This window comes from Syngnathus typhle, linkage group LG22 (assembly GCF_033458585.1).
Source record: "Syngnathus typhle isolate RoL2023-S1 ecotype Sweden linkage group LG22, RoL_Styp_1.0, whole genome shotgun sequence".
NCBI lineage: Eukaryota > Metazoa > Chordata > Actinopteri > Syngnathiformes > Syngnathidae > Syngnathus > Syngnathus typhle.
Window position 1 is genome coordinate 5,757,514 of NC_083759.1, and position 21,454 is coordinate 5,778,967.

The window sequence follows — 21,454 nt, forward strand, 5'->3', positions numbered from 1 at the left end:
AATCAATTTGATGATGCAATCCAACAAAAGATTCATTTATTGAAGCGCTGATTTTCTCTTGTACCTAAGCACAAAATGATTTTATTTTAACCAAAAATTAAAATATAAAACATTTTGAACAGATTTACAATTTCTTGAGGTATATAATTTGTTGAATTTAGCTTTTAAATTCAACTCTTATGAGCTGTACCTTTAGTCATATGAGGAATTTAAAATGAGCAAATTTTTTTAAATAAACAAGAAACTAAAGAATTAAGTGTATGTCATTGTTGTATCTTACAAATGTCTCAAAATAATTCTAGCAAAACACTTGGGGTGATTAAACATTCGTATTCCCCTGCTTCTTGAAGAGCTTCATGAGCTGGTAAAATCTCTGAGCAATCTAGGAAACAAAAAGGACAACATAACAGTTAAGAGAATTTTCAAAAGATTTGATGGTTATTTATAAAGCATACAAAGCAGTGTCGCTGTAAAGGCAAATTCGACATACCTGTTCTGATGGTTTTTTAAGTTGATCTGACAGGGCAGCAAATGTTTTTCGTGAAGCACCTTTTGTTTTCAGGTCAACGAGAATGGCTCGATCTTCATCTCTAGAATGTCACATATATGTTTGTTTTTTTAGCAACTTTGAAATAGTAATGCTTTTTTTCCTCTAAATTCTGACAATTCAGTTAAATTGTTATGGAATTGTTCTGGTTTTATCTTTCCCGGAAGGGGATTTCTATAAATACATTTGGAAATATATTGGGGGGGGGGGAAGATTTATAAAACATAAGTAATGATTTAGGTACTGACCTTGTCCATGCGATCACCAAAGCTCCTTTTTTCTTGATCATGTTCATGGCAGACAAACTATTTGGGGATGAAGGAACGGAATTTGATTCCACGTCATTTTTGGAGTTGAAGTCTTCCGTATCATTTTCTTCATCCTTTCTTGAACGCTTGGCTTTTGATTGCTCATGTTGCTTTTTCCGTTTTTTACTTTTCTCACAATCCTTATTGTCTTTTTCTGTGACTCTGACCTTTGACACTTCTTGACCGGTGCTTTTCTGTGAATCAGAAATAATAGTTTCTGCTGGGCAGGGAGGATTCTGACTGTGTTTCTCCATTTGGACTGATAGATTGGGGTTCTCCTTGTTTCCATGTACATTGCTCTTCTGCTCGCAGCTTTCAAGTAAAGTTTCTTCAGAAGTCGTCATTTTCAGAGTAGCGTTTTGAGAAGCAACAAGGTTGTCGTTTTTAGCGTCATCTTTTGAGGTAGCTGAAGGGTCTTTTTTTAGTCTCAAAGAATCGTCTTTAAAACTGGAAGTATCTTGACATATAAGGTGGTCTTCAGAAAGGTCAGCAAAACTGTATTTTGCATTACATGAATGATCATCTTTTTGAATCTTTTTGTGTTTTCCTTGTATTTCCTCTCTATTATTATTTTCTTCTGTTTGAGTTAAGTCTGTCAGTATATTCCCCTGACGGATCTTCACAACAAAATGATCGTTGGACTTCTCCATCACGAGCGCCTGCATGGGTAATTCAGGCTTCAACACAAAAGTATTGTCAATTATTTGTGAGGTTGCACTGTTGCTAGATCCAAGGCTGGAGTTGTCCGTGTCAAGGGCGAGGTGGATATCTTGTTCAGATGCATCTTCACCATCTAACAAAGCATCTTCACTAATGTGAGCACTGATGACACTATCTGGAGGGGATATAGTATGTATGCTAGATGGTTGGAGAAAGCTCAAGTGGCTGTCAGACTTCAGAGGTGATGGGATAGTAAGGGAAACTGCCAAATCTTCAGCTAGAATCGAATAATTTCTCTGGGACAAAAAACTGGATTGATTCTCGGATGGAACCTCCAACAGGCAGCTTTCGTCAAATAGAACTGGATTCGTTCTGGTCATGTCTTTGGACCGTGGTGATATGCTTGTCCATGTAGCAATGAGTTTGGTGGGGGTATCAAATTTGGTTGGTGGGATTAATTTAGATGGAGATTGGAATTTATTTGGAGTTGTAACGCAGGCGAGTAGGTCTCCGTTTTTCTTTGGGGTACTAAGAGTCCATGATGATGTACTTTCTCCAGGTATTCCAGTGGTTTCGAGTAAGTCCGATCCTTGCAAGAGACACTTGAATATTTCTCCCATTTGAGAATCTCTGACCAGGTTGAACGTTAAACTGGTCGTTTGCTGCTCTGTGAGTAGTTCAAAGTCACTTTTGTCAAGTATGGATGTGCTTTGAGAAGCTACCAAAGAAGTCATTTGATCTGAAGCTGATTTTTTTGGAGGAGAAAGATGGTCAGTTCCTGGATTGAGAGAATTAGATGTATTTGCAAAACCTTCTTTGACCGTGGGAGTGAGTCTGATATCTTTGCCTCTGCTACCAAGACCTGTTTTATGAGGAGCAGCAAACGGTTTGATTTGTTTCAGAGAGCTAAGAGTATCTTTCCTGTTGCAATCTTGTTGAATTTTCTCATGAGGCGATCCCAAAAGTCCTTCAGTGCTCCGAGACGTCTTTTCTTCAGGTGAAACTTTTGCTGGTCTACATAAGTTCTTCAGAGTCACGTAAACTTCCTTAAGCAAGAACTCAACTTCATTATCTACAAAGACCCACAATTTTTGTTTCAGATCAACAGCTTGTTGGTCAAAGATACGTTTTACAATCCCATTGTCTGCTACTTTGTTAAACACCGACACGATTAATAATTTGAGCTTTGATTTCAGCTCCGTTGCCTGACAACATATTTGACCGAAATGTGCACTGTCCACAAATTCCACAAATGACTCTCTGAAATTCTCCATAACACCAAAGAAACTCTTCTTTGGAAAGGATTTGTGAAGTTTCATGTATTTTTTACGGATTTCCAACCGAACTGAAGTGAACATTTCCATGACTTCTTCTATTGTTGAAAAAGAAGTTTTGACCACTGATGGGCAAACTGTTTTAAAACGGCTCTTATTGGCTGGACTTTGCGTTGATGCACTTTCGGTTGTCGTCTTTTCTTTTGAAGCAACACATGTTTCTTCAGAATTTCTTTTCAAAAGATTTTCTTGATTTCTGAGCTTTTCTGCCATCTTAAGCCTGGTGGTAGCATTGAGAGATGACTTCATTTCCTCACTTCCACTTGAAATTTCGCCTTCCTCTACTTCAGTGTCAGACTGATTTAAAGGCAATTCGGATAATTTGTCATCCGAGTCCTGTTTGTCATGTTTGACGGGACAACCTGGATATTTGTTTTCTTTGTTTAAATCCAGTTTCTTAGAGTTGGGATCATCGACTGTAGTTGAGAACTCTGCACACATGAAAAAGAATACGACAAGTGGGTCAGGAGAAAATACAAGAAAGTTCAAGGTAATTCTTTTTTTTTTTGATCAACTTAAACACTGAGGAATAGAAAAATATGTTACCTTTTTGCAGGCTTTTCACATGCCCAGGTTTTCCATGAAGAAGGTGGCGACTTGTCTTCATCAGGTGGATTGGACTCCTCAATGGGCTGATTGCATCCGGGATTCTCTTAAGATGGCAAAGTGTTCGTATCATGGAGTCCTCGTCGTGAAATAATTGCACCGGTGTGGAAGGCGAGACATTTTTTGCTCGAAGCTTTTTCTTGGGTGTGACAGTGAGATCACGATAATCATTTGGTAAAGCAATTTCTTCTGTTGTGCTGCTGACCTTAGACACAGCAATACAGCCAATGGATGAGCTTGAGTCAACTGATGTGCTGTTATCCTTTTTCAAATTAACCGCCTCACGCAAACTAAGCTCCTCTTGAGGAACCGATTCCGCACTTATGGTACTCGATACGGCATCTCTGAAATCATCTTGAGCACAATGTGCGTCCTCGCTGGTTGCTCCTGGTTGAGAATCCTGAGATAGAGGAATGGGATATGTTTTACTTCCAGGATTAGTCTTGATCTTTTCTTCAGGGACAAATCTATCCTTTGGTGCGCCTGGTCTTTGGAAACTTTCAAATGAGGTAGGACATTGTGCAATAGCAACACACTGATTTCTGTGACTTCCACTGGTTAGTTTTCGTAAAGGACTGATTGGTTGGTTAATCATAATGTTCCCAAATGTGTTGCTGTCATGACTAGTTTCATCTTGTAATTGGGTGTCTGGACTAAATTTAGCTTTGGCCTCATTGTTTCCTTTTTTTTCTATTAGTGATGTATTCCTTTCTGGTATGTGATGTGTAGCCATGAAATTTGCTTCTGAATCTATGAATTGGTTGGATTTTATAGCTTGGACACAAGTGCCTTCAAGTTTCTGAATAGCTAAACAAGAGTCATTGTGGCTTGTGTGTTTTTCCTGGATTGCTTTCACTGGCAACTTTTCTGAAGTTGCTGCGTCAATAGAATTTGGAGGTAATGTTTTCAGTCCTTTAAATTCATTGCTGACATTTTGATCACCGGCAGCTTGGACGCCATCATCTGGCATATTTTCAAATACAGTGAGTCGATCCTGGCTGGTGTTGTTGGGTACTGGCTTTTTAATCGGTGAAATGGTTAGATTTAGTGTTTCCATGAAGCTCAGTTTCCTGTTTTGGGTTTTTCCCTCCACTGGTTCCATTGCTAATGTTTTCACATGTTTTTCTTGTCTTTCTTTATTGCGTTTGACATTGTGGGATTCTTTTGATGGCGGATTTTCAGCTTGTCTGCTTCTCTCCGATGAAAAACTTCTGTGCCTATTGTCTCCCTTCCAATGATAATCTTTTGAAAGCCTGTCCCGCTTCATCTCTTTGGAGAACTCACTGTAGCTTTCTGCTTGATGATTTGTAGAAGACCTCCTCCGGTCGTTTGAATTTGAATGTTCTATTTGTGAATTGCCGCATTTAAGACTAGTCTCCATTTTTTTATGATGTCGCCGAGAGTCGTCTGTATCGGCATCGTGTTGACAATCAATTTTGTGTCTCCTCTCTCCACTTCGCCCTCTATAAGCATCCGAAGAACCTAAATTATTTATAGGAGGACTTCTACTTCTGTCTGATCTGTGATATCCATCGACATTTTTGTTGTCGCTGCTTTTACATATCCTGGAGTCAGATCTTCTTCCGGAGTCTTTGTCTAATTTATGAGTTCTGTCTTTCTCAGTTGTATATCTGCCCCGCTTGGGAGATGAACTTGATCTGTGCTTTCTGTCTGTGGCATCAAAAGGCTTCTGACATGGTTTGTCTTTGTGCTCATGATGCCGGGTTGAACTGACGAGAGAGTTGCTGGTAGAATGTTCGTTGTGTCTGTCAGGCACGAGATCATGTCCACGTTTGGAACGACTATAAGAAGAAGAGGAGCTGGCCTTGTTGTTAGGGCTGTGACTTTCTCTTCTGGGGGGTTGAAGGGGAACTTTTGGAAGACCACTATCCCTTGATGATGATGATGATGTTCGAGAAGAAGGGCACAAGGAAGGTGTTGGAGATTTTGGAGTCCTCGTGGAGTTATAGACAGTTTTACTGGAGGAGTTTTGATCCTGAAGATGATTCACTCTTGAATGATGATCTTGACCTTTGTTTGATCTGTTGGAAAATAAACATGTTAGCAAATTGAGTCCGTGCAATTGAATGGGTGTCAATTATTAGCTAATTTAACTATTTGTTAACTTATTTCTTACAAATAGCGGGGTTCACTATATTTCATTTTAAAGCTTAACTCTAGTTCATTTGCATATTGACATTTTGAGACTTACGACTGATTCAGCCTTTGAATCTCAGCATCCTTTCGCAAAACCTCTTGTCGGGCTGTCCGTAAAAGTGCAGAGATATTCTTTTTGAGGTGAGTGTTCTCAGTGTTCAGCTTTGTGTTCTGGAAACAAAATAAAAGTATTAATTTGGATGAGTGATTGTGAGCCACAGCTAATATCAACAGTTCAAAGATGAACCTGTATCTCCATGTTCTGAAGTCTTCTGTGTAACTCTTTAATTTGCTGTTGGGCTGCTTCGAATCGGGATTTCAACTGCAATCATCAAAAAAACAAAAGTGAGATTCGTTCACGTCTAAATTGAGATCCTCTACCTGGGAGCAATTTTCAAAAAAATTGCATGTTATGAGGCTAAATTAACTAACCTCAAAATAAGTAACTAACCTCAGTATAAGAGGATTCTCTATCCTGTTGTTCTTCTGTTACAATCTCTTCATATAGATCCATTGAGTCTTTCAGCTGAGAAGGATTTGGCGGGATTTTCTCTGTAAAATAAGAAAATAATTATAACCCAGTCATCTCGTCAAACCAAAACATTTGAAGAAGCCAATCTAACGACATAATGACAAAGTTATTCAATTGGCCAAATTGACTATGTTTAGTCAATATTAATGTTAGTCAAAATTCCAGTTTCTAACCATTTGGAAGATCCCGTCTACATGCTACTCACACATGAATTATTTTACACAGAAATGATTTTAAAACTTATTTTACCTAAACTCCTGGAATGGTTGAGATCAAGGTCATCGTAGATGTCCACAGAATCTTCATTGACGACAGCTGTAGATTTAAAAGTTATAGAGAATGTTATCACGGCATTTAAAAGATCCACATTCAACATATTTTTGCAAAAAAAAAATCATGAGGCTCCAGTTCGAAAAATTCTGAAGAATAGGCGTTCGTAACTTGAGGTACCACTGTACTATAGCTAGCGCTCAACCCTTATAAGATACAATATAACTCGAGGAGTTCATGCTGTAGCTTTTTCTGATGTCAGTCCAGTTTTAAATAAATAAATAAATAAATAAAAAATAAATAAATAAATAAATAAATAAACAAAATTGGGATTTGACCATGTGATTCTTTGCCCCTATTACCCAGCCCTCCATACAAGATTAAAAATCCTCTATAACTGCAATATTTATATACATACCAACAAGAGCCATGTCGTTGCTGGTCCTCTCCATTCTTTCAAATAGCTTTGTTGCTCACTTTGTACCTAAAAAAAAAAAACTGAAATAAATAGTGATTAAAGACAGGCTAAGGATGTCACGTGTTAAGGTAAAATAGCCTCCCCATCAACTAGATAGATCCATTTTAATTTCAGCTGTTTCCCTGGATTATAGCTTCTGTCTTGTTAAACTTTGTTTTGTCTTGAAATAATCATACTGGTTAATATGAATCCAAAGAACTGACATGACGTGGCATTTTGAAACTAAAAAATGTGTATAGCGCGTTCGTGCGTTTTAACACATTTAGACCGGGAGCGCATTACTGCGTTAGTACCACAGCCAGAAGTGCTATAACGCATTTCTACCTTTAACACCGGGGGCACGGATTATTGTTTTCCTTGACGATTTTTCGATTTTATAGCCAATGAAATGCATTCGAATTTTACACGTCACGGCGTAGAGTAGATTTTTTTTTTTTGCATTATGGCTGCAGGAATTTTGGAATACTACGTGACAACACGCTTGACAAAAATTAGATCGGGTGTTGTGGCTGAAAAATATATTTATGAATGGGGATGAAGGAGATTTTGAAGGCTTCGAGTCAGACTAATTTTAATCGCGGCTGTTTTCAAAAAGCACCCGTCCCAATTATTGAATAAAAAATAGACACGTATTTGTAAAAAAAAAAAGTTTCAAAAAATGTTGCTTCAGATTATCATGCACTGTGTGCTAACCACAATGTTATTTATCATACGTCAATGCCACTCCAATAGTCTTGCATCGAATCCCGGCAACTAGTATATTACTATATTACTGACAATTATAATGTTTGATTAAGGTGAAAACATCACAATAGCAATCACGTCAAATTGCTTCTCAGGAGCCAGTTGACATTGACGTATATACAAGATTAACTCGTACCCTCGCTGGGGAAATTAGTACACATTTTGAGGCAATAGAGTCGCGAAACACATTTTTAAACAGGCAAAGCTATTTTTTCTTGGAGTGAAAAACAAACCTGAGCGAAATGATCACACAAAAACCATCGTACGAAAAATGGCGGAACCGAGTCCCTTGTCATGTCTATTTATGTAGTAGAGTCGACCAATTTCCAAGACGTTTTTGACGTTACGGATTAACTGTTATTCCCTTATTCATTATACGGTATTGAACCATGATCGTGTATGCGTGTATTAACTTGTTTGGGTATTGTTCTCTACAGGCACCGGTTTAATAAGTAGAATGTCGCGCCAAGAGCCCTTGCCACAGGAAGTAACGACGCATCTTCCCGCGAAGAGACACAATTACCAAGCCATGAACATCTTGAAACACAATCATTAGACAGAAAAAGTGTCCTACTACCTCGAAGAGTCATATCTCCACAAAACCGTGAGATGTTTAAAAAATGAAAAGAGTGCCTCAGACTCGTAGTTTGCAATTGCGAAGTTGGTCGTCTCGCGGTAAACCTCGTCGACGGCTTCCGATTAAGTCATCGCAGCATCCGTCGCTGGGTATAGACACAAGCTGTGTCCAAATTCGTAGGATGTGTCCTCGGAAGGCTGGAACGTCACGTGACCCGGGGATGTAGCCTTGAAAGTTACCTTCGTTTCCATGGTGACGTTCTTCTTATTACTTTTTGGAGTATTTATTTAGGAACTCAGAACAAGGAAACACAACGTAGAGCTTAAGAAATAAATCACTCACATATAAGATTTTGTGTGCGTTGGAATTTGTGGGCATGCGGCCAAAAATTGGGCTTCGGTGGATGTGCACTTCAACTGGGTATACACTTCATCGAGGACCCGAGAGCGTAACGCGGGTATTCGGACATGCTGTCATTTGTCTCAAATTGGAAGTAGTATAACTCGACCCGGAAGTACTAGTTTTCTCACGTGTGGACAGCATTTTATCATGTGTGCTGGATGTGTAACTTAAGTACGGGGAGTTTTGATGAGACAATCTCTTGAAAACATTTTTAGTTAGTGTGGACGGAGGTTCCCCCCCCCCCCCCCCCCTTACTCTCTTTCTTGAGACGATCAATGATACGATGGGTGATTTAGAACTAAGCCCATCAACACTGGCTACGATATGTAGCCATACCGACGAACGTCATAGTCAACTTAGCCGATTTCTTTCCAAGCAGGTTTGTTTTGATTGTGTGGTAAAAAAATTTTTGTTAAGCTATGTTTTTGACTGCCTTGTTGATAACATGCCATAAATAATAACATTGCTGGCGTGTATTGTGCTTTAATGTGTGTTGTGTCTATGTGTGTGTGTTGTGTGGTCACTTGAGCAAATATAGCTTTACAAAGTCTTTTTTTTTAATTTATTATTATTACTTGCTTTTACTTCAGGTATGGAGTCAGCATGACAGACATAAGATCCTGGAGTGCCTGGCTCAGCTGCTGCTGGAGAAGGATTATACATTGTTAATAGCTAGACATCTGCGACCCCTTGTTCTGGATTTGCTGGAGCGGAATGCAGAGAGGGTTAAATCAAATGGCAGGATCAATCACGATCTCCACGAGCGCCTGTGTGTGGCCCTCAGCAAACTTCTTTGCATTAGCCCCGATGCTCAGGCGTAAGTCCACGTTATTTTTCACAAGACAATTCCACCCATCCGACTGATCATCTTTGAGTAAAAGTTTTGATTTTGGAGGGATAACTGCCCTCCTTAACCCTTGTGTGGTGTTCGGGTCTGTGGGACCCGCTTTCATTTTTTTTATTAAAAGAAAAATGATACAATGAATTAATTTTTCAAACTGAGACTCACTACTTTGGCTCATTTTCTGTGAAAAACATGTATCAGAATACATGTTATAAATGACCTAACAAAGGTAAAGGGAAAATAATAACCATATAGATTGTTTATACTGCTTGTAATTGGAATAAGGTAAACATCTGTTCAGTATTTTAACATCAAAGTGTTTGATTGTGAGGAATTAAAAGCAACAAAATGCAACGGGTCCATCAGACCCACAAAGGCTGAGTATCAACAATATGAACATTACACAAGTTAACTTCAATACAAAAAATTTAAATGTATTTTTTTTATTTAATTGAAATTAGGGCTGCACGATATTGACAAAATGTACAATTAGGATAAATAAAGGAATAAACGAGGATAATCATAATGAAACTGTTTTCTGCTCATCACTAAGGTTTGCTGCAAGATACTTCAGTGATGCCCCTCCAGTTTTTCAGAGACTCTTCTTTACCAGTGAAGAAGCATCGACTGTTCAGTATGGTCCAAGGCGAATGAAACTGCGCGACCTCATGGCAGCAACCCTTCGTTATGTCAAGAGTGATTGTGCCAAGTTTGAAAAGCTCTGGGACTGGAGTCCATGTGTTTCCCAGTTGCTCATGAGCGATGTTCTAGTTCGAGGGTAAGTACCGTTGACCTCTTTTTACCATTTGCAGCTAAAAATGGTGCCAGTCGAATGACACTTATTCTCTTGAACAGGTACACTGCTCATTGTTTAGCGCTTGTGACTCATATGACTGATAATCAGAAAAACATCTTTTTGAGGAAGGTTCTGACAAGTGATGAGATTCTGCAGATGAAAATAAGGTCTGTTTTGGGCTCGCTTAATTTCCTTTTTTCATTTATCCAACAAAATGTCTTTTAAAAGATGTACCGTAACTGTTTGTTTCTTTGTTCAGCGCTTTTGAAGAAACTCAGCAGACAACAGTAGAAAAAGCCCTTGTGTTAGCCAATCAACCATCAACCTTATGGCACAAGGAGAACAAGTCTACCCAAGGCCAGTTGATATCCGAGGACTTATCTCAGAACGTCGTGGCTATTTGTGGCATTGTGCTGCCTCGGAAAGCTCCAAAACCGACTGGCCAGGTAAGAACCTTTTATTTGTCACATTAGGTCATATTTTCTGTTAGTAGTGTGTTAAAATTCTGTTTGCAGGTACATACAAGGGATATGGTGCTGGTGGACTCAACCTGCCTGAATCTGAAAAGATTAGCATTAGCTGTGGCTTCACGGAAGCCTGTGCTCATTGAGGGGCCTATCGGATGTGGTAAAACTGCTCTGGTAGAGTTCATGGCTGCTGTTACTGGTCACACAAACGCGACAGAGATTCTAAAGGTCCAACTTGGGGATCAAACTGACAGTAAGGTAAGATCATTGGAAATATTAATATGATTGAACATTTGAATGGGGAGAATTGCTCAAACATTGAAAACTTAGGAATCGGGCCACCATCTTTGATGATGTCACGGAAGGAAGCCATCACAATTTCCACATTGGACATCATTGCTTAAAATTTCCAAAAACAGCGATCAATATGTCTACTTCAACAATAGGCTGCTGAAGTCTCGAATTTTTGTGTGTTTTCCAGCTACTGCTTGGGATGTACCGTTGCAGTGATATACCAGGGAAGTTCATATGGCAACCGGGAACCCTGACACAGGCTGTCTCGAAAGGACTCTGGATTTTGTTGGAAGACATAGATCATGCCCCACTAGATGTGGTAAATTCAAAATCCTGAAACCACTTTTAATATCACAAGCCTATTACACTATCTTGTAAATGTCAGAGGTTAAAATGTAGGATTTGTAATATTAAAAATGTTAAAAAGAAATTCCAATTTATATATTTTTTGTTCTTTTCTAATTTTGACATCTTTTGACCAATTCTGTTATCATTTTAAGATTCCAAAATTCATGACATTCAGGGCTACTTGTTTTTCCTCTTGTCTTTCCCCATTTACTTTTTTTCTCTTTCTTAGATTTCTGTGCTCCTTCCATTAATGGAAAACAAAACACTAACAATACCAGGACGGGAAGATAGCATTGAAATCGCGCCTGGATTTCAGTTCTTTGCAACCAGAAGGTATTGCATCGGTGCCAACACATCCTGCTGCGAAAATGTTCTTTGGAATTGATACAAGTAGTAGCAAATAAATTGTCAACAATTATTGTATACACTACAAGTAGAAGTAGTCATGGATTTTCCATTTTCCAGATTGAATTACAGTGGGGGCAGCTGGCACAAACCACCAAACTCCAATGCAGCTTTACTGGATAAGTACTGGACCAAGCTGGAGATTGGTCACATGACACGGAAAGAATTGAAGATGGTAAGTTTCGAAATGGAGGATTAAAACCCTGATTATCCGAAGTGACAAAAAATTGAATTGCATTTGACAAATCAGAGGAAAATTTGATCTGTTTTGTGTTTTTAGTTGGTTATTAGCAAGTACCCAACGCTGACAATTGTGGCAGATCGTCTGTTGGATATCTACTGCGACCTCACTGGGGAAATCCATTTGGACCCGACATGCTCCCAAAGCCCCAATGAAAACAAAGAATACAAGTCTGAGGAGAGTTCCACTCAGCTGGAGGGGAGAGCGCTGTCCTTAAGGTGTGGATCATCTGATTATTAATGATGTATCGTGCTATATTTGTATTGCATTTTATTGTGTCTTCATCATTCCCTAGAGATTTGCTGAAATGGTGTGAGAGGATCAGTGTCAACTTTAACAACACTTCTTCAACGTCCGCCCATCATGTGTTTCAAGAGGCAAGGGATTTGTGTTACAATTTTGAATCATCGTTCACAGACTGTTATGTTCACTTTCCCAAACATGTTTTAAATGGAACATACCGTATTTTCCGGACTATAAGGCGCGCCTAAAAACCTAAAATTTTCTCAAATGCCGACAGTGCGCCTTATAGTCCGGTGCACCTTATATATGGACCAAATTCCTAAATTTAAACTGGCCCGAAGCATCGTGTCATGAAATCAATCATAAGTGGCCCGCTGAAGACTATCAATCATGAATCAAAAAGACTATGGATCATTATTTTGTGATTATAAAGTAATTTGTTGCATCTGAAGTTGAAATAAAAAAGATAAAATGGAGAATGATTTGATTTGGATTAAAAAATCTGACATGATGCATTAATGGTGCGCTTTATATAAGGACAAAGTTTTAAAATGGGCCATTCATTGAAGGTGCGCCTTATAATCTGATGCGCCTTATAGTCCAGAAAATACGGTAAATAGAAAAACAGATCAAAAATTTAATTTGGTTCAAATTTAGCTTCAATTTATGATTTATGATGAAAGTAATATCTTTGATTTTTTTTTTTTTTTCCCTTCAACCAGGCTCTCGATTGCTTTACCGCCATGATGTCTCACCCTGAAAACCAACTATGCATGGCGGAAATAATTGGAAGCAAGCTCAATATCTCCAAAGAAAAGGTATTTCTGTTAAATATTACATCCAATGTTGTAATTGACGGAAACACATTTTACTTTTGGTCCTAGGCGCAGCACTACTGCCAGATGTACCAACCTGCCATCTCGTTGACTGAGCATGAGGCCTCGGTTGGTAGAGTGAGCCTATTACGAAAGCAGACTAAAACGGCGCAACTGAGTATGTAAGTGGGACATTTAACACACCAACCAACTTATTTGACCCTCTTTCTACGCATATACTTTAAAGTAGAACGTAAGAAATTTTGCAATAATCTCCAGCAAAAAAAATTAACATTTTGCCTTTTATGACTTCATTATTTTTCATGGACAATTAACACCATGGAATAACACATACATTTGATTTATCCCTCATTTCTTTATTTCTTTATTTATTTTTGCAGTGATCACCAAACCTTTGCTGCAACTCGGCCAGCTGCTGTTCTACTGGAGCGACTGACCGTTTGTATTGCTAAACAAGAACCTGTACTGTTGGTGGGAGAGACTGGGACTGGAAAAACCACCACCGTACAACACCTGGCCAAAATCACAGGTGATCAACTGGATTCTCAAATGAACACGAGACCAGCAGAATCGCCATGTGTTTAATCAGTTTTATTAAAGTGCCTGAATTCGACTTTTTTTCCAGGACATAAGTTGATGGTTGTAAACATGAACCAGCAGAGCGATACTGCCGACCTCCTTGGCGGGTAAATTACCGAGCTAACCCAGAAGTTGCCATTTTGGTACCAAATGTAATTCAGCGTTTTGACAATTATGCCCAAAATGTTTTTTTTTTTCCCCTTCAAGCTCCCCCCATTAATCTCTCATGAGTGACAAGTGGTCATGCAACTGAATTCTTCCTTATGTGTCTTAAATTAGGTACAAGCCAGTAGACCACAGGCAGATCTTACTCCCTTTGCGGGAGGCTTTTGAAGACTTGTTTTCTCAGACTTACTCCAGGAAGCAAAACCTAGCTTTTCTAGGTCACGTGCAGACATGCTTCAGGGAGAAACGCTGGCACGACCTACTCAAACTCATGGATCATGTCTGCAAATCTTTCGGCACTAAAAAGTTGCAAGGAAACCCAAGTGGTAAAAAGTTATTTTTATTTTGAATACTTGTTGTCTTGTCTAATGGACTTATTTTTTTCTTCTCTGTATGTATAGCGGCCTTACTGAAGGAGAAGTGGGAATTCATGGCAACAAAACTCAGTCAAACGCAGCAGCAGATTCGAGCCTGTGAGACAGCCATGATTTTTGCTTTTGTGGAGGTAAGGACCTTCAAACCATGACAATTTAACCATTCTTCAATTAAATTTTCAATTTAAAATATTAATATCTCAATTTAAAATTGTCATGTAAATACATTCTTGGGTTGGAGCAGTTTCAACCTTTTTTATTTTATTATTTTTTATAGGGAACATTAGCTAAGGCTGTGAAGAAGGGTGACTGGATTCTACTCGATGAAATCAATCTAGCAGCAGCAGAGACCCTAGAGTGCCTGAGCGGACTTCTTGAGAGCAGTGCTGGATCCCTAGTTCTGCTGGACCGTGGAGATTTAGGTAATTTGTTCTTTTTCATCTGTGTACTCTACAAGGCTGGAATGTTTGTTTGGGAAATATATATTTTTTAAGCAATTCTTTGCAAGCCTTTCTTCAAATGCTGGTTCCTTAACATTTTTTAATGGCTGTCTCAATTTCACTATAAAGTGAGTCATATTTTATTTGTTTGACCGGTTTTGCTCTAGCTCCCCTCGTTCGACACCCAGACTTCAGACTATTCGCCTGCATGAACCCTGCTACTGATGTGGGGAAAAGAAACCTGCCTCTTGGCCTTCGGAACAGGTAAGGTGGTGGAGACATGCGTATAATGAACCCCAAAAAAAAAATTATAATAATAATACGAAATTACTATCTATGTATGGTAACGTGTCCTTTGTGCAGGTTTACAGAACTGTATGTCGAGGAGCTGGATAATGAGGGAGACCTTCGAATCTTGGTTTCAGTCTACCTCAAAAACCTGAATCCTCGCAGGAGTTTAATTGATGGAATCATAAGGTTGAAGGAAGATTACAAATGATTTTTTCTATGATCCACATTTGGAGAAATGAAAAAAAATCTATGACTTTGATACTTTTTGTATGTGCAGTTTTTACGTGGCAGTACGAGAGGAAGCCACCAAACACCTTGTGGATGGGACGGGTCAAAGACCCCACTACAGCCTGCGCACACTTTGCAGGGCGCTAAAGTTTGTTGCAGCAAACAGATGCGGTACTGTGCAACGCTCACTTTATGAGGTAAGAATATGAATTTATTCATGTAAATAAAACACTAAATTCATTTTTTTTGTATGTATGTGGTAAAAATCGTCCACTTTATGTTTCCAGGGTTTCTGCCTCAGCTTTCTAACCCAGTTAGACAGGACGTCCCATCCCGTGGTCCAGAAACTGGTTTGTCAGCACATTCTGAAAGGAAACACAAAGTGTCTCAAACATGTAAGAATTTTCAGAAGGTTATGTATCTTCACTGTCATGGCATGCAATCACTGATTTATTAAGAAGGACTGTCTTCATTTTTTTTTTTTTATGAATTTACAGAATTTTTTGTGTTTCATTTTTATCCACATTAATTCTCTTTCTATTGCTTTCAGCCAATTTTGGCTCCCTCAGGCAAACCATGTGTGGCAGTTGAAGGCTTCTGGGTCTCTCAGGGCGACTTAGAACCAACTTTAGATCCCAACTACATTCTCACACCTTCAGTCAAACTCAACCTACGGGACCTCGCTCGAGTGGTATCTTCAGGGTACGTGCAGTGCATCTATTTGTTACAACCTGATTCCAAAATGACAATGGTCACTCCTGTCACAGATCTCACCCGGTGCTGATCCAGGGGGAAACATCCGTGGGGAAGACAAGTCTAATCCGCTGGCTGGCTACAGCGACTGGCAACCATTGTGTCCGAATCAACAACCACGAGCACACAGACATCCAGGAATACATTGGATGCTACTCTTCAAATGACAAGGGCAAACTGGTGTTCACAGAGGGTAAGAGGAGTTTCGACCCAAATGTTTCCAATTTTATAACATTGAGTGAAAATGCACAAAATAATGTTTGGATTTCTTGCAGGCGTTCTCATTGATGCCATGAGGAAAGGTTACTGGATCATCCTCGACGAATTGAACCTGGCCCCCACTGATGTTCTCGAGGCCCTCAACAGACTGCTGGATGACAACAGGGAGCTTTTCGTGGTGGAGACACAGGAAGTCATCAAAGCTCACCCGAGATTTATGCTGTTTGCTACCCAGAATCCTCCTGGTCTCTACGGGGGTCGAAAGGTATTCCATTTGGCTGAACTCCATTGTTGAAAAAGAAGAAAATGTAGAAACCTGTTAACCTCTCGTTAACCTACAGGTTCTCTCCAGAGCGTTCAGGAACCGCTTTGTGGAGCTGCATTTTGATGAGCTACCTACCACAGAGCTGGAAATTATCCTCCATCAGCGGTGCAGCATGCCTCCATCATACTGCAGCAAACTAGTCAAAGTCATGACAGATCTGCAGGTATGTCTATTTTAGGGCTGGGTTCAAATTTGAGTAGCTTATCTAATATGATAAGAGGAGCAGCTTTAGTGACAGGCTGCTCCACGAAGAAGCTTTAGTGAGCTGAAATGATGGAAATGATGGAATAGCAATTATTATGAGGATATCTGACCCACATGTTCATGCTCTCTGGCTGCAGTCATTGCGCAGAGGCTCTTCTGTCTTTGCAGGCAAACATGGCTTCATTACCCTCAGGGATCTGTTTCGCTGGGCAGATCGCTACAGGCTGGAAGAGCAGACTGAGGCCTCTCAAGACTGGCTTCAACATTTGGCTGATGATGGTAAGACTTGTCCGAAATTTAGTCTTAATCTGTTGCCTATGTTAATTTAACCCCCCTTTTTTTCCCCAGGGTATATGTTGCTGGCGGGACGCGTTCGAAAGCCTGAGGAGGAGGCCACCATCCTGTCCATCCTGGAGAAGAATTTTAAGAGGACTGTGAACCCAGAAAACCTGTTCTCTCAGAAACAGGTCTCCAACCAGTTTAGTGAGTAAACCAAAAAAATGCAATGATAATAATGGCCATGAATAAAATACCTGATAATAATGGCCATAAATAAAATACCTGTTAACATATCGATGCGGGTGGAAGGCATCGATGGTGCCACTTCAGATCATATTCTCATTCCTGTCCATCTGGTTGACAGATGCTTTTGTTGATAGCATTGCTGGAGTACCAGAGGATTTTCACCATGTTGTATGGACACGCAGCATGAGGAGGCTGGCTGTGCTAGTCGGACGAGCGCTCCGATTTGGCGAATCTGTGCTGCTTGTTGGCGACACTGGGTAAAGTGTTGCAATCTGCAGGTTTTTTTGGTTTTTTTTTAAACAAGTGTCCTTTCTATCCCCACACACTCACACAACCCCCCCCAACTTTCTCAGATGTGGCAAGACTACAATCTGCCAGTTGTATGCTGCTATGACTGGGAAGAAGCTTTTCTGTGTCAACTGCCACCTACACATTGAAACATCTGACTTTCTGGGAGGATTGCGACCTGTCCGACATTCCCTTCAGGTGCCAATTCACAATTCATTTATGAAGAAAAATATTTCCCCTAATTTTTGCTGGTGGGATTTATATTGGGAGATGGGGTTATCATCCAGAAATTACGGTACATAAAATTAATGGGTTAAAAATGGACAATCTGTTTATGGTTACAGGCTGATGGTGATGAATGCAAGCTCTTTGAGTGGCACGATGGACCCTTGGTTTTGGCCATGAAAGAAGGTGGTGTGTTCCTAATGGACGAGATCTCCTTGGCAGATGATTCTGTTCTTGAAAGACTCAACAGGTACATAGGGAGCATAAAGTTTTGCCTCTGTACAAAATCCATTGAGGGCAGTACCAACCATGTTTATTTCTATTGCCAGTGTTTTAGAGATCGAGAAGTCACTCGTCCTGGCAGAGAAAGGCAGTGGAGACGATAGTGATGTGGAGCTGATCAGAGCTGCTGAAGGTTTCCGTTTGGTTGCCACGATGAACCCTGGGGGAGACTTTGGAAAAAAAGAGGTAGTTACTGCACTACTGTTGCTATGCATGCTTTTATTATATTAGTTTTTTATTTTTATTAAATGACTTGACCTACATTTTCTACTTGGACAGCTTTCTCCTGCCCTCAGGAACCGATTCACAGAGATCTGGTGTACACAAAGCAATGACCGGACTGAGCTTCATCAGATCATCCAACACAATCTATTTACTGGGCTGTCACTAAATGGTAAGATAGGTCGGACACATGAGCCTCTTTCACACTTCTCATTTCTTCGAGAAGATCCAATCTTTTTGCGTGTGAGTAAGTTTTTTTTTTTTTTTCTTAATTTTTAAATTGTCCCAAATAGGGGGTGATATCGCAGATGTGATCCTGGATTTCATAAAGTGGTTGAGCCTCCAGGATTTCGGCCAACATTGTATCATCAGTGTCAGAGACATCCTTTCATGGGTTAACTACCTCAACGCTGTGTGTAAACGGGATGACGAGGAAGGAGATGCAGAGTGGAACCTCAAACAAGACACTGTTCAAGCTCTCATCCATGCTGCATGTCTTGTTTATATTGATGGCATTGGTTCAGGTGAGCAAATTGTCTTACCCTTTCCTACTCAGGCTTTTGCTTGATAGGATTTTTTTTTTTCCTCATTTGCTTTTGAAGGAACCACAGTGTCCAGTTCCAACAACGCTATCATGGCACGCAAGATGTGCTTGGGCTTCTTGCACAAGCGCCTGAGCGAAGTAAAAAAAATGGATCAGGAGACACTCAATACACTACGAATCTACGACAACAGCCTTCTGCGAGAACCTCAGTGGGGCAAAGACTTCTTTGGCATCAATCCCTTCTACATTCCCTTAGGTAGGGTTTAAATGGAAATGATTCTCAGCTGTATACTTTTTTTGTTTGTTTGTATATATTTCAGGCGAGAGTCGATGGCATTTTATAATAATACATATTTGTTTCTATTTCACTTATTGACATTTCTTTTTCTCTCTCTACAGGTCCTCTGGCTGAGAGCAATAACCTATCCGACTACACCATTGCAGCAGGCACTACTGCAATGAATGTCCAGAGGCTTTTGCGGGCATTAAAACTTCCGAGGCCTGTTTTGTTGGAGGGATCACCCGGCGTGGGGAAGACTAGTCTTGTATCCGCACTAGCAAAAGCTTCAGGGAACCATCTGGTTCGAATCAACTTGTCAGAGCAAACAGTTAAGTATTTGTTCATATAACTGTATATTATAAAGTACCTGTGTTATTCTACTCTGAAATGTGAACTGTTCCGGTATTGAAAATGTACATTTGTTTGTCAGGATATCACCGATTTGTTTGGGACTGATCTACCTGTAGAGGGAGGGAAGGGGGGAGAGTTTGCATGGCGCGATGGGCCACTTCTGGCTGCTTTGAAGGCAGGGAATTGGGTTCTTCTCGATGAGGTAAACACTTGAAATAATTCCTTGATTTTATTTTTTTATTTTTTGGTGCACATGTCAATAAAATTGTCTTTTGCTTTTTGCTAACAGCTGAATCTAGCATCGCAGACAGTGTTGGAAGGACTGAATGCCTGCTTTGATCACCGATCAGAAATCTACGTTCCTGAGCTAGGCATGACCTTTCAAGTTCAACAGGAGAGGACAAAAATCTTTGGTTGTCAGAATCCGTACACACAAGGCGGTGGCCGTAAAGGGCTTCCCAAATCCTTCCTTAACAGATTCACACAGGTAAAAAAAAAAAAAAAAAGTTACATGCTTTTTGTTTGCAATTTTCTATCTAACATGTAATAATAAATAACTTAAAATAATTAACAAAAAAAAATCTTTCTAGGTGTATGTTGACCAGCTTACAAGCAAAGACATGGAGTTCATTGGAAATTCAATCTTTCCGGACATTGATAAAGAAATCATTTCTAAAATGGTGGAATTCAGTGACAGCGTAGGTTATTTTTATTATACAATAACATACCATACATTTATATTTACATTACTTTACGCTATTATACTTTGTGCCTCGATAGCTTTTCCAGGAGGTGACTGTTGAACGACACTGGGGTCAAAAAGGAAGCCCCTGGGAGTTCAACCTACGGGACATATTTCGCTGGTGTCAGCTAATGCTGGCCGACCAGTCGACAGGATTTTTCAACCCCGGCCAACATGTGGCTTTGGTATACGCGGACAAGATGAGAACAGAGGCAGACAAGGCGCAGGTTATTTTCCTCACATTGTTATTTTGATCGATTTATTTTTTTATTCATAATACTCACTCGTGTTAAATTGTTGGGTGTCTTCTTGCACTGCACAGGTTCTGGCAGTGTTCAGGAAAGTGTTTGGGGAAGACTTTGAACCTTACACAGGTTCTCGGCAATTCCATATTACCCCACTCAGCTTGCAGGTAGATCCAAATGATAAGTCTTAACAACGTGCAAACATTAATTTCATTTGTCCCTGTTAGGTGGGCTTCTCTGTCCTCCAGCGAAGTGGCGGGGCCCCTGTGAACTTAGATCCGCCACTCTCCATCACACATCAAGCCTTGCAGCCACTTGAGTCCCTAATGAAATGTGTTGAGATGAACTGGATGAGCATACTGGTTGGGCCAACGAGCAGTGGAAAGACCAGCCTGGTGAGACTACTTGCACTCTTGACCGGAAACTACCTCAGGGTCATGCCCATGAACAGTGCTATGGACACGACAGAATTGCTGGGAGGCTTTGAACAGGTTTGTGGATTCAAGATACAGCTCACCATTTTAAAAAAAAAAAATTATTGTCAATGATGACTTCTTTTTTTTTTTAGGCGGATATCATCCGTCCATGGCAACAAGTTCTTGAAAGTGTGTCCTACTTGGTTGCCTTGGTAGCAAGGCGAGGCTTGATGTCACTGGATGTCTGCCTTCAAGACACTGGGTTTCTGCTGCAGACATGGGGCCTCTTTAACCACTGGATGAGGGAAGAGAAACTGGAAAGCTCTATAAGGACATTGACCTCTGAGGCTCTAAACAAACTCGAGGTCATCATCCGGCTCTTGCAAAAATTGAACACAAAGCTCAAAGTGTTCACAGGTAATGATGCTGTCAAGCATCCACAATGTGCTATTGTGTACTGCTCATGCATGACACTTTTGCTTTAACCCTCCAGACATGTCAAAGCTGAAACTGGACTTCATGTTAATGAAGGAGCACATGTCACAATTGGAGAATGGCTGGAGCAATGGAGGATTTGAGTGGTTAGATGGAACGCTAATCCAAGCCTTGCAAGCAGGTGACTGGTTGCTCATGGACAATGCTAACTTCTGCAGGTAAGTCATACTTT

At 40.1% G+C, this 21,454-nt stretch overlaps 2 protein-coding genes across 3 annotated transcripts in view; one reads left to right on the top strand and one right to left on the bottom strand.

Moving 5' to 3' along the window:
* Positions 1 to 6: 6 nt before the first annotated feature.
* On the bottom strand, positions 7 to 8,371 carry casp8ap2 (caspase 8 associated protein 2). Its single transcript, XM_061270230.1, has 10 exons — positions 8,214 to 8,371; positions 6,833 to 6,898; positions 6,394 to 6,459; positions 6,064 to 6,164; positions 5,860 to 5,934; positions 5,668 to 5,783; positions 3,396 to 5,497; positions 796 to 3,280; positions 491 to 590; positions 7 to 382 (listed from the first exon to the last, which is right to left on the bottom strand). The coding sequence occupies exons 2-10, from the start codon at positions 6,864 to 6,866 to the stop codon at positions 320 to 322; spliced, it is 5,142 nt and encodes a 1,713-aa protein (XP_061126214.1). The 5' UTR covers positions 6,867 to 6,898; positions 8,214 to 8,371; the 3' UTR covers positions 7 to 319.
* Positions 8,372 to 8,713: 342 nt separating this feature from the next.
* The window catches only part of mdn1 (midasin AAA ATPase 1), a 30,974-nt gene continuing 18,233 nt past the window's right edge, over positions 8,714 to 21,454 (top strand). For both annotated transcript variants that reach the window (XM_061270012.1, XM_061270011.1), the window contains exons 1-44: positions 8,714 to 8,994; positions 9,206 to 9,432; positions 10,013 to 10,237; positions 10,315 to 10,422; positions 10,515 to 10,701; positions 10,771 to 10,980; positions 11,204 to 11,335; positions 11,594 to 11,697; positions 11,830 to 11,944; positions 12,050 to 12,228; positions 12,306 to 12,387; positions 12,976 to 13,071; positions 13,138 to 13,250; positions 13,470 to 13,618; positions 13,715 to 13,775; positions 13,948 to 14,159; positions 14,235 to 14,338; positions 14,485 to 14,629; positions 14,815 to 14,911; positions 15,011 to 15,124; positions 15,216 to 15,363; positions 15,454 to 15,561; positions 15,717 to 15,868; positions 15,934 to 16,112; positions 16,195 to 16,403; positions 16,480 to 16,626; positions 16,805 to 16,946; positions 17,016 to 17,150; positions 17,311 to 17,449; positions 17,546 to 17,678; positions 17,825 to 17,955; positions 18,035 to 18,173; positions 18,267 to 18,381; positions 18,503 to 18,733; positions 18,812 to 19,009; positions 19,153 to 19,361; positions 19,464 to 19,586; positions 19,674 to 19,871; positions 19,975 to 20,082; positions 20,165 to 20,353; positions 20,449 to 20,538; positions 20,599 to 20,862; positions 20,940 to 21,204; positions 21,281 to 21,440. In XM_061270012.1, the coding sequence (XP_061125996.1) occupies positions 8,899 to 8,994; positions 9,206 to 9,432; positions 10,013 to 10,237; positions 10,315 to 10,422; positions 10,515 to 10,701; positions 10,771 to 10,980; positions 11,204 to 11,335; positions 11,594 to 11,697; positions 11,830 to 11,944; positions 12,050 to 12,228; positions 12,306 to 12,387; positions 12,976 to 13,071; positions 13,138 to 13,250; positions 13,470 to 13,618; positions 13,715 to 13,775; positions 13,948 to 14,159; positions 14,235 to 14,338; positions 14,485 to 14,629; positions 14,815 to 14,911; positions 15,011 to 15,124; positions 15,216 to 15,363; positions 15,454 to 15,561; positions 15,717 to 15,868; positions 15,934 to 16,112; positions 16,195 to 16,403; positions 16,480 to 16,626; positions 16,805 to 16,946; positions 17,016 to 17,150; positions 17,311 to 17,449; positions 17,546 to 17,678; positions 17,825 to 17,955; positions 18,035 to 18,173; positions 18,267 to 18,381; positions 18,503 to 18,733; positions 18,812 to 19,009; positions 19,153 to 19,361; positions 19,464 to 19,586; positions 19,674 to 19,871; positions 19,975 to 20,082; positions 20,165 to 20,353; positions 20,449 to 20,538; positions 20,599 to 20,862; positions 20,940 to 21,204; positions 21,281 to 21,440 (6,668 nt within the window). In that variant the 5' untranslated portion in view covers positions 8,714 to 8,898. The remainder of the gene's footprint in view (positions 8,995 to 9,205; positions 9,433 to 10,012; positions 10,238 to 10,314; positions 10,423 to 10,514; positions 10,702 to 10,770; positions 10,981 to 11,203; positions 11,336 to 11,593; positions 11,698 to 11,829; positions 11,945 to 12,049; positions 12,229 to 12,305; positions 12,388 to 12,975; positions 13,072 to 13,137; positions 13,251 to 13,469; positions 13,619 to 13,714; positions 13,776 to 13,947; positions 14,160 to 14,234; positions 14,339 to 14,484; positions 14,630 to 14,814; positions 14,912 to 15,010; positions 15,125 to 15,215; positions 15,364 to 15,453; positions 15,562 to 15,716; positions 15,869 to 15,933; positions 16,113 to 16,194; positions 16,404 to 16,479; positions 16,627 to 16,804; positions 16,947 to 17,015; positions 17,151 to 17,310; positions 17,450 to 17,545; positions 17,679 to 17,824; positions 17,956 to 18,034; positions 18,174 to 18,266; positions 18,382 to 18,502; positions 18,734 to 18,811; positions 19,010 to 19,152; positions 19,362 to 19,463; positions 19,587 to 19,673; positions 19,872 to 19,974; positions 20,083 to 20,164; positions 20,354 to 20,448; positions 20,539 to 20,598; positions 20,863 to 20,939; positions 21,205 to 21,280; positions 21,441 to 21,454) is intronic.